At 41.1% G+C, this 11,121-nt stretch overlaps 1 protein-coding gene and 1 pseudogene across 1 annotated transcript; both read left to right on the top strand.

Annotated features, from left to right (window-relative positions):
• Window positions 1-231: 231 nt before the first annotated feature.
• On the top strand, window positions 232-1,155 carry LOC101698235 (olfactory receptor 5B3-like). Its single transcript, XM_004869839.3, has one exon. It carries the CDS (start codon window positions 232-234, stop codon window positions 1,153-1,155), a length of 924 nt encoding a protein of 307 aa, XP_004869896.2.
• Window positions 1,156-5,753: 4,598 nt separating this feature from the next.
• On the top strand, window positions 5,754-9,196 carry LOC147820749 (olfactory receptor 5B3-like; annotated as a pseudogene).
• Window positions 9,197-11,121: the final 1,925 nt, after the last annotated feature.

Below are 11,121 nucleotides of genomic sequence, written 5' to 3'. Positions count from 1 at the left end.
ATATTTCCAGTTAAACAGTCTGTAACTCTAAAGATAATTAAGGTATTCAGTTCTTTAGGTAACTGCACATTCAGATATATAGAAACTTGAAATACATATTTTTCTAACAAGGAACTCCTCATGCCATATAAACACTTTTACTTCAGTGGAAGATCTCTTCCAAAATATCTATTGACACTCTTGGTCTTTATTTTCCTTTGGTGCAGGTCATCTTCTGGTCCCCAAATAACAATGATGGAGAACAGGACAGAGGTGACCGAGTTCCTCCTGCTGGGACTGACCGATGACCCACACCTGCAGGTTCCCCTCTTCATCACATTCCTCCTCATCTACACCATCACTGTGGCTGGGAACCTGGGGATGATCCTGCTGATCGTCCTGGACCCTCGTCTGCACACTCCCATGTACTATTTCCTGGCCAACCTGTCTCTGGTGGACTTTGGATACTCCTCAGCTGTCACTCCCACAGTCATGGCTGGGCTGCTTACAGGAGACCAGGTCATTTCCTACAATGCTTGTGCTGCTCAGCTGTTCTTTTTTGGAGCATTTGCCACTGTGGAAAATTACCTTTTGGCCTCCATGGCCTATGCCGCAGTGTATAAGCCCCTACACTACACGACCACCATGACAACAAGAACGTGTGCTTGGATGGTCATAGCTTTCTACAGCTGTGGCTTCCTGACGGCCTCCATCCATGTCGGAGACATATTCAGTCTCTCCTTCTGTAACTCCAATGTGGTCCATCATTTTTTCTGTGATGTTCCAGCAGTCATTGTTCTTTCCTGCTCTGATAGACATGTGAGTGAGCTGGCTGTTTTTTATCTTGAGTCATTTAATATGTCTTTTGCTCTCCTTGTTATTTTGATATCCTATACGTTCACTTTTGTGACCATCCTAAGGAGGCACTCAGGTGCAGGATATCAGAAGGCTCTGTCCACCTGTGCCTCCTACTTCACTGCTGTCTCCATCTTCTATGGGACAGCCATCTTCATGTACCTGCAGCCCAGCTCCAGTCACTCCATGGACACAGACAAGATGGCGTCCGTGTTCTACACCATGGTGATCCCCGTGCTGAACCCACTGGTCTACAGACTGAGGAACAAGGAGGTCAAGAGTGCACTCATAAAAATTATTTCGAAGGCAAAAGAATCCTGAGAGTCTTGATGTTACTGGTGCAGAATGCCAATATCTAGACACAGCTATCTCTGACCTTCTTTTACTCAGTTTCATTTTATGGCTCACATTGATGTAAGTCCTGGAGTGATATCCTTACTTCTGCGATACTTTTTGTAGAAACAAGGAACATTTTGTGCAGAAATATAATACTGACAAGAGTAACGAAGATATCTTAGGATCTGATTGTGGTTTTCACTGTTATTGCCTGTAATGTTAAACAGAAATCATTGCAAATCTTTTTTTAAAAGAGGAGCACAAATAAATCCAATAACAAATCATGCTTTGCAGAAATATATTTATGAGAATTAGTATACTTCCCAGCCCTGCCTTTCTTTAAAAAATTACTTCAAATTCTCCATTATGTTTCTCTGTTAGAGAATTGAGTCCTTTCTCCATACCTTCTTGAAGCTCACAGACTTTTCTTCAGGTATTTTGAGAATTAGCCATTTTTCCCTGATAGTTTGAAGACCTCTGTTGCTGAGTGATTGGGATTTTGCACCTTGTGCTGTCAGTTATGTGAGGTTAGGGTTTCCTAAAGATCCTGGGTGCTCATTGACAGGCAATACTTTCTGTACATTATCTGATTGCACACTGCAGATTATACCTTCATCATCTGACTTTCTTTGTGCCTGTCCTTCCAGAGCATCTGAGCAGCAGGCTTTTTTGTTCCTCTCAGCCTAAGACCACTTCCACTATTTCAGCACTAGATGATGACTAAAGTCCAGGTTTGTCTTGAATCCATTTTTAGTGTATTGTCACCATTTCAACACTAGAGGGTACCCCAAGTCCGTGTGTGTTACAACCTGCAGTTGTGTTTTTCCTGTGAACTGTGGGATTGCCTCACACTGGTAGTCTATCCCTGAAAGCCTCTACCCAGGCCTGGGTGCTTCATGGACAGTCACAGACTTGTGTTCAAGAGCTTCAGGACTAAGCCCAGGTCTAGGCCTCCTCATGAAGAAAAAAACCTAACACCTCTGCAAGGATTTGATACTCACCTCACTTTTCATTCCCCAGCAGACAATTGTACAATTGCTCTCTCCATGCTGTATTTAATAAGGTTGGGAAGAAATAGAGTGGACAGTCCACTGCATATAAAAACTAAAACGGGCTCATTCCTAGAGCCCATTAGGAACAGTGCAGCACAGAAGTAATACTAAGATGCTGAGTTAGATTCATGGCCCAAGACTACTGCAAACAGTCGTATGTGATGCTGGCTCAGATAGAAATTCTGTTGCCTGGGATTACAGATCTCCACCTGGCTTTGGGTTGGATCTGGAAACTATCTGTGTGTGGGCACTGTGCTAGGAAATAGCCATTAGAGCTGCCCAGTTTTAGGTTTTGCTAGCTCAACACCAAGTCTCAAGGCACAGCCCTATGCTCAACATCCTGCCCCTCCAGCCTGGAGGAAGAGTCCTACCCTCTGCTATGCTTCTTAAGTTTGGAAGAGTCCTTTTGCCCCCCACATAGGCTGGCACTGAGCTGGCTTCACCTTGGTCTCCTAGCCACAGGGACCCATGTAGATTTAAAGGATCTGCACCAGGCCAATGCCATTGCAGGCAGCGATGCCATCCAAAGTACAAGACCATCCTATCAGGGCACATGTCTCTGCCTGGTGCTGGGGTCTAGAGGCTGCATCTGTGAGCACTGGCCTGGGGATGGGGTGTTCATTTTCTGCCCTGCACTGAATCTGACTATAGTGGGCCTGGCACTGACTTCCAAGGCAAAAACCTGTGCTCACTTGTTTGCCTTAGTTCCTAGTGGGTGAGGTCTTGCTCCTCACTTTGCCACCTAAGGTTGAGAGAAGTGTGGTGGAAGCAACCAATTGGACATCTAGCTAAATTCAGTCCTGAGGCTCAGGCTCATGCTCTTGACTGGGACACAGGCTGAGAGACTCTGCCTAGTCCTGGGTTTCACTCTCCTGCACCTGGTATAGTGTATTGTATTGTAAGTCTAAAGTCTGGACTTAGTCCCTCCCCCCAACACACACACACACACACACACACACACGCACACACACGCACACACGCACACACACACACACCCCTAAGTTGGAGGACTCTCCACAATGCACTGGTTGGAGCAGGGGAAGGGTTATGTAAACAATGCTCCCCCTCCTGGTTTCTTCAGTGTGTCTATTGTGCTCAAACCAGGCACCATGGCCTCTCTCCTGGCTTCCTTGGCTCTTTTGAAATTAGTGTAGGGCATTTCCGTTACTCAAACTCATGTCTCTGTAGAGAATCACTTGAGAACCTTACTTAGTTGCAGTCTTATTCCCAATGTTTAGTAGTTTTCTGTACTGATAAGGTTTCATTCATTTTCTCTTTCGTGTATCTGCTCTTCTGGTGAGTTTTTAAACTTCACGCACTTTTCTGATGCTTATGCTTCTCACACAGATATAGGACTTCCTTAAGCATCTTCTGTAAGGTCAATCTAGTGGGGTTGAATTCCTAATTTTTCACTTGTCTTGGAAAGTCCTTATTTCTTCTCTATTCCTGAAATAAAGCATAGTAGCTACAGTAGTTTTGACAGGCAGTTCTTTTTTCATTTAGAATTTTGAATATTTCATTCTGTTTAATCCTGGCCTGTAAGATTTCTGCTGAGAAATCAGCTTTAGTCTAATTGGGTTTTTGTTTTCTCACATTGTCTTAGTTAATCCTCACTGTAAAAGGTGGAGCACATATCACTTTTCCCCATAAACAGTCCACATCCTGACCAAGTTCATGCAGTGGTTTTGCAGTAGTTATCTGGCACAGTTTCTTTTAAGTACAACTTGATGTTTTTCGTTTGCTGTTTTTAGAATTCTCTCTGTCTTGGACTTTGCACAGTTTGACTTTACGCTATTGTGGTGAGGTTCTGTTTTGGCCAAACCTGTCTGAGACCCTTAGAGCTCATGTGCCTAGAATTTCCTATCTTTCCCACCATTTGGGAAGTTTGTGCTCTTATTCCATTGTATGTATTTGTTCTGCCTTTCCCTTCACGAGCTGACTTTATCATTATCACTATTTTCTTCTCTGGTTTCACATGGCTATTCCAGAAAATCTGTCTTCCATTTAAAATTTCTTCCTTCTGCTCCATCTAATTTGTTTTGAATGTCTCTTCTATTTGGCCCACATTATTACTGTGATGAAATCTTAGAGGCAGACTATGTTATGAAGAAAGGGGTTCATTTTGGCTCATAGTTCTGCATGTTCAAGGTCAAGGGGTCTCATGTGGTGCTAGCTTCCTCCTGATAGAGAGCAAAGGTAGCAAAGAGTGTCATGTGGCAAGGAAAGAGCACATCATGTTTGTCTGTGTGGTCTCTCTCCCTCCCACTGCCATCAGGTTTCAGCCATGAAGTTACATCCCAGGACCTTAACGAATTCTCATCAGTTCCCAAAGGATTCACCTCTAAACACCGTAGTCAGATAGGTTTCTACTCCCTAAATCATTAACTTATGATTTGGGGTTTAAACTTCTGCATAACTTCAGTGGCCAAATCACATTCAACCCACAGTGTTTCTCAACAGCCTCTATTGCTTTGCTAATTTATCATTCATACTATGAATTGTTTTCCTAATTTCATCAAATTGTCTATCTCTATTGCCTTGTATCTCATGGAGTTTCCTTGGAATCATTCTTTTGAATTCTTTATCAAATATTTCATCAATATCATGTTCTTTGAGGACTGTTGTAAAGAGTTTTTATGTTCCTTTGGATGTGTCCTGTTGCCTTGTCTTTTCATATTTCTTTTGTCCTTATCATTGACATTCACATCTGGCCAATAAGATGTCTCCACACATTTTGTGTGGTAGCTCTCCTAGTGAAGGAATTTCTCCTGAAGATGTCTGAGGGAAGGAGTCCCAGTTAGGAGCAGGCTGCACAGCCATAGCTCCCCATCTCTCATGCTACCACCTGAGTACCCACTCCTGGCAGAGCAGTGCTGGCATTAGCTTCTTCTCAATGGAGTGTGGACCTACTGTGAACTGTCTTCCATCATCCTCAGAGGGGACCATCTAGTCGCAGGGAAACAAGCTTTGTTCTGCATTCTGCTTTATGGTGAGGGGTACAATTATGTCATTATATATTACAATACAACAATAACATAGAATGTATGTATTTCAATGTAATTATGATAGAAATAAAGTGCTCAGTAAAGGTAATGAGTTTGAATTATCCAGGAACCATCTCCACCCTCACCCCACCATCCACCACCATAGTCTTCAAAGATTCACTATAGTGAAATTAGTCCTTGGTGATAAAAGGGGACTTTGGTTTCCTTCAGGGGCTGCTGTTGTAGGGTGTCAGTTTGGGAGGCACTGTACATTGGTTCCAGCAATCTCCCTGTCACTCCTTCATGTAACCATAAGTGGTAGATTTGAGCAGGTGTGTGTGGTGTGTGAGTCAGAGATACCATCCATCTCTGAGGGACATGTGAGGTTGGAGCTCTCTAGCAGCCTCGGTGGGTGTGATGCATAGGAGTTGGGGTGCACCACCCACTGTGTGGCCTTTTGGGCAGTGTCAGTAGTGGCACCAGAGACATGGACAGAATGGACATCTCAGTCTCCCCTGGGTGAGCACTGGTGATGGGGCTTGCAGCAATGGCAGTGCTGTGGACTGAAAAGGATGTGTCCCTAGTCCCCATCTACACCAATACCATTGACACCAGGGGCCTCTTGTGGCTGCAGGGGAGTGTTGTGGTGGGTATCCTATATATAGAAACCCCCCAAAATCAACAAAAGATGCTATAACTAATGAATGAGTTCAGCGTAGAAAATTAACTTTCAAAATCAGATGGATTTCTGTACACAAATAATATCCTATCAAGAAAAGAATCCCATCTTATTATATGTGCTGCCAAAGTGAGCACAAGAATCCCATTTTAAATAGCATTAAATGAAAGAAAAATTAGGGATAAATTTAACCAAGGAAGTCAAAAAACTACTCAAATGTATGAATTTCTAATGAAAGAAATTGAAAGAGACTTAAATAAGTGCAAAGGTTTCCTGTGTTCACAGATGCAAGGAATTGATGTTGTTTACATGTCCATACTTTCCAAACAATATACAAATTCAAAAATCTCTATCAAAATTATAGTGGCACACCTTACAGAAATAGAAAAACACTTCTAAAATTCATGCAGAATCACAAAAGACCCCCAAAAGTCAAAATCATCCCAAAAAGAAAAACTTTAAGTCACCATATTTCCTAATTTTGAATTACATTACAAAGCTATAGTGAACAAAACAATATTCTACTGGCATAAAAACAGACATGTGATTACTACTTTCTGATGAAAACATTTAATGTCTACTCCAGCAATTTTGAAGTAGACCATGTGAAATTGATACTAAAACGTGTTCCTCCTGTCTCACTGAATCTTCAAGTCCTTGATCAGCACCCACCTTTTGTCATCCACCCCTCCGTGTCTGGTCTCTTAGCCATTATTCTCACCACATTGCGCTTCATAAGTACGTATACAATTACATCCTTCACAAATATGAGTCACATCTTATTTGTCAATTAAAATAATTTTTTAAATTTTGAGGTATAAAAAGTGAAAAACAGACACATAGCTGAATGCGACACAAAGGACAGCCCAGAAATAAACCCAAATATATATGATTAACTCATATTATACAAAGGCACCAAGAAGACACAATAGAGAAATATAATTCTGTTAATCATGCTGTTAAGAAAGTTGTATTTCCACATGCAAAAGAATAAAATGGACCTTTATTATGCACCATACACAAAAATCAACTCAAAATGGATAAGAGCCCTAAACATTAACATCTGAAATCATGACACTCAGAAGACTAGAAAGAGAAGGGCTACTTGACACTGTCCTTGGTAATGATATTTTTTATATCACATCAAAGCTCAGGCAACAAAAAGCAAAAATAAAATGAACTATATCATACAAGAAAGCTTTTGCACAGCAAAAGAAACAATCAGCAAATGACAAGACAGCCTATAGATGGAAAAAGTGTTTACAAGCCATGTATCTGATAAAGATCACTCTTACTATTTCTATTCTGCAGGGGTCTTAGTTACATCCCACATTGCTGCAACAAAATACCAAAATACACCCACAACTTGAAGAAGAAGTTTATTTGGGCTCGAATTTCAGGCCACAGTGAAGGTAATGTGGATGCACACCTGTGCTACTCAACACAGCACACCATGTTTCTGCACATGGGTTAATGGCTTCTTGCCTGGCCAGGATGGATTAGGAGAGGTGCTGGGCCTCTGCCGAGGAACGTTTCCCTGAGAGCCCCATGCCTGCCCACCTGGGCTCATTCACCAGGCTAAAATCCCACAGTGACCCAACACAACATTATTTTAAAGAGTCCAGGTTCTGCACGGAGCCTATGGTGGTTGTTTATTGAAATGAAGGCTAAGACTTTATTTCACTGTAGCCTTTCCCCAAACTGGATATATGCACCGAGTCTGCAACCACAGACAGGGAAAGAACCCAAAGAAGAAAACTGTATTGGTTCATGCAGAGAGTAATGCTTCACCAAGATCTTACATGCTCATCTTCCCTTGCTATGCACAAACAATTCTGTAATGTATATAGGAAGGTCTGTTTCATTATTTTTAAATTGCAAATTAGGAAACTGGGCTCAGCAGAAGATAAAATAACTCTTCTGAGTACACAGTTAAATTCACGACTGATACAAGGCTTAAAGATGTATTTCTGAACTCCATGTTTATGATATTTCTATTTATGCATCAGGAACATTGGGTCATTTCGACTACTTCTTGAGAGAGTTTCTCCAATATTATTTATTCATTCTTTCAGAGATGAATTTTTGATTTTGAATTCAGACACACAATGCAAGATTCCCTTTCCCTTCTTTTCAAGGTACAAGGTAAGCTTCCATATTCAATAAATATTTGTAATGAAAATGAAGTTAATCTAGAAGCAACTGGAGCAGCTACAGCATATTCTGTGGGTTTTTAAACTTAGATCTGGCTAAACACTTTTCCTTAAACACTTTCCTAAACACTTTCCTGGGTATAGGACTCAAGAATAATTTGTTCTGGATACAGTACAGTATTTATGAAATGGCATGCTGCCTTCCCTACCAGGAAGAGCAAAACCTATGACAGATTATGGTCTCACTGAGCAAGCGGTAACTTCTTCCTGTCTAGAATGTGTGGTGCTGTCAAAGAGGGATGTTCACCAAAACAGGGTGAAATGACACATTGTTAATCACCAGAAAGGTCATCATTTAACTCACAGGATCTACATTCCCTTTTGCTTTAATTCCCCAAAACTCACCCTTTCTTGTTCATATAAGAAACTGGAAATGTAGTGATTAAAGGCATATTCAGTGCTCCTGACAGGAAACAAGGTCATTTCCTACAATGCCTGTGCTGCTCAGATGTTCCTGTTTGCAACCCTCATTTGTTCAGAAAATTATCTTTTGGCCTCCATGGCCTATGACCGCTATGCAGCCGTGTGCAAGCCCCTGCACTACACCACCACCATGACCACAAATGTGTGTGTGGGTCTCGTCATAGGTTGCTATGTCATCTTATTCCTGAATGCCTGCATCCACACTGGAGACACATTCAGTCTCTCCTTCTTTAACTCCAACTTGGTCCATCACTTTTTCTGTCGTATCCCACCAGTCATGGCTCTCTCCTGCTCTGACAAACAGGTTAGTGAGCTGGTTCTTGTTCATCTCTTGAGATTTCATATTTTTTTGCCTTCCTTGTTATTTCACCATCCTACATCTTCATTTTTGTCACCATCCTAAGAATGCACTCACCTGAAGGATATCGCAAGGCTCTGTCCACCTGTGCCTCCCACTTCACCACTGACTCCATCTTCTACGGCACTAATATCTTCAGATATTTACAGTCCACATCCAGTCACTCCATGGACACTGATAAAATTTCCTCTGTGTTCTACACTATAGTCATCCCTGTGCTGAACCCTATGGTCTACAGCCTGTGTAACAAGGAGGTCAATAATGCATTCTTGAAAGTCAAGCATGCATTCCTTTTATCGAGGCCAAATAAGATGTAACATTTTGATTGTAATTTGGTGAGATGCACCTTCCCTGGAGAATTTCCTCTGTGATCTTTCCCAGGTTCTTATTTGAAGTGAACACTGACAGTAATATTCTCACTTGTGCAAAAGTTTGACATGAAAAGAACACTGTGTCCAAAATAAATACAGAGTGAATAGTAAAGGCATCCTGGGTTCTGCTGTCTAAAACATCCTTAAGGATATTGATGTATGCACACACAATACAGTGTTCTTTCCATGCATCGTGTTAATGTGAATATGTGCACAACAGGCTCAAAGATGCCCATAAATAGAAGAAATGTCCTCAGGGTGTCTCATGATAACAAAAGGATGTGGTAGATTTTTGCCAGTCTTGAATAAAAGATGCTGTTTGTGGCAGTTAACTTTATGTGTTTTTGGTTGGGTTAACAGATTTGCTGGCTAATAGACAGCCAACAAATGATGTTACTGTGTGTCGGTGAGTGTTTCCAGAAGAGCCGTGTGCTTAAAGCAGTGGAGTAAACAGGATCTGTGCTCCTCACTGTGGGGCCAGTTTTCTCTCTCTCTCTCCCTCCGACCTTTAGGGCTCCATCTCTGAAACTCTTAGCCATCATGGAATGACCTGTGCCCCTTCTTGGTCCTTCACTCTCTGACACTTATGCCAGTAGCAAGTCCCGTCCTCTGGCTCAGGTCCTTGCCTCCGACTCAGGGAGCCCCTCCATTACTGTCCTTGTGATTGCAGACAGAGCATCACTGGACTTCACAGGCTCCATGTCATGTATGATGATGCCCTCAGCACACATTCTCTTGCGTGTCTGCATGTGTTCTGTGGATTCCTTTACTTGAGGTCCCTGACTAAAGCATATTTGTTTAAAAGTTGTATCATAACATTTGATTTGTCTAAGAGAATACAATTTTGGGTAAAAGGGTTTATCTTTTTTTCCCATTAAGTTTATTGGTACATTTTAGTTATAAAATACAGTTACATTCATCACTGGGATCTTGTACCATTACAAGAGTATCTTGGTTCTTACTGTTTTTCTCCTTCCCCTACCCTCCCTTCACACCCTCCCCCCTTCCCTATTTGCAAAGACTTTGTTTCCATTTCTTTTCTTTTGTTGTATTTTTCCTTTCCCTTCTTTCCCTTCCCCTACCCCTCCCACTTCCCCTACTGCTTTAGACCTTTTCTTCTTATTACACAATATCAATTATACATTTTTTAAATTACAATATCAATATCTAGGAGACATGACCACAGATTTTACAGAATTTAAAAGGATATAGAAAGCATATTACAAAAATCTTTTTTGAAATATATTTGACAACTTCTAAGAAGTACCTTGGAAGTCAAATTAATGAAACTAACTCTGGAGGAACTATAAAATTTGAATAGCACCTATTAAAGAAAGTTTATTCCTAGCTTGAAAACCTACCTTTATGACAACAACAGGCTCACATACATTTTAACTGATAAATTATATCAAACATTTAAAGCAGAAAAAAGGAACACTTCTCCCCTCATTTTAGGCAATCAACATTGTGCTGAAACTAAAACTGGTTAAAGATAATAGAAGAAAAAAAGTATGAACATAGATAGAAATTTGTTCAACAAAACAAACTATTATAAGTCAGATCTGGCAGTATGTAGAAAGTGGTTTTATTGTAGGGATGGCAGTGTTGGTTCAGCATTGGAAGATCCACCCCCAAAAGTCATCATTTTAACAGAGGAAAGGAAAAAGTCACATGATCCTGTCATTAGTTGGAGAAAAAGTATTGGACTAAATTCTGCAGCTGTTCATGGTAAAAGCTATCAGGAGACTAGAAGTAGAAGAGAAGCTTCTCAACAGGTCAAAGACATGTACTCCATACTTTCAGCAAAAATGCCTTATATGAATGGAGAATATACAATGCTTTCTCCCTAAGGTGGGGAACAAGAGCAGATA

The sequence above is a fragment of the Heterocephalus glaber genome, unplaced genomic scaffold (assembly GCF_053883595.1).
Source record: "Heterocephalus glaber isolate CG9 unplaced genomic scaffold, H.glaber_assembly_v1.0 deba00001805, whole genome shotgun sequence".
NCBI lineage: Eukaryota > Metazoa > Chordata > Mammalia > Rodentia > Bathyergidae > Heterocephalus > Heterocephalus glaber.
The sequence above is the reverse complement of the archived record's forward strand: the minus strand, read 5'-3'. Positions and strand labels throughout refer to the sequence as shown.

Coding starts and splice junctions, on each gene's coding strand:
- LOC101698235 (XM_004869839.3), top strand. CDS start 232: ATGATGGAGAACAGGACAGAGGTGACCGAGTTCCTCCTGCTGGGACTG.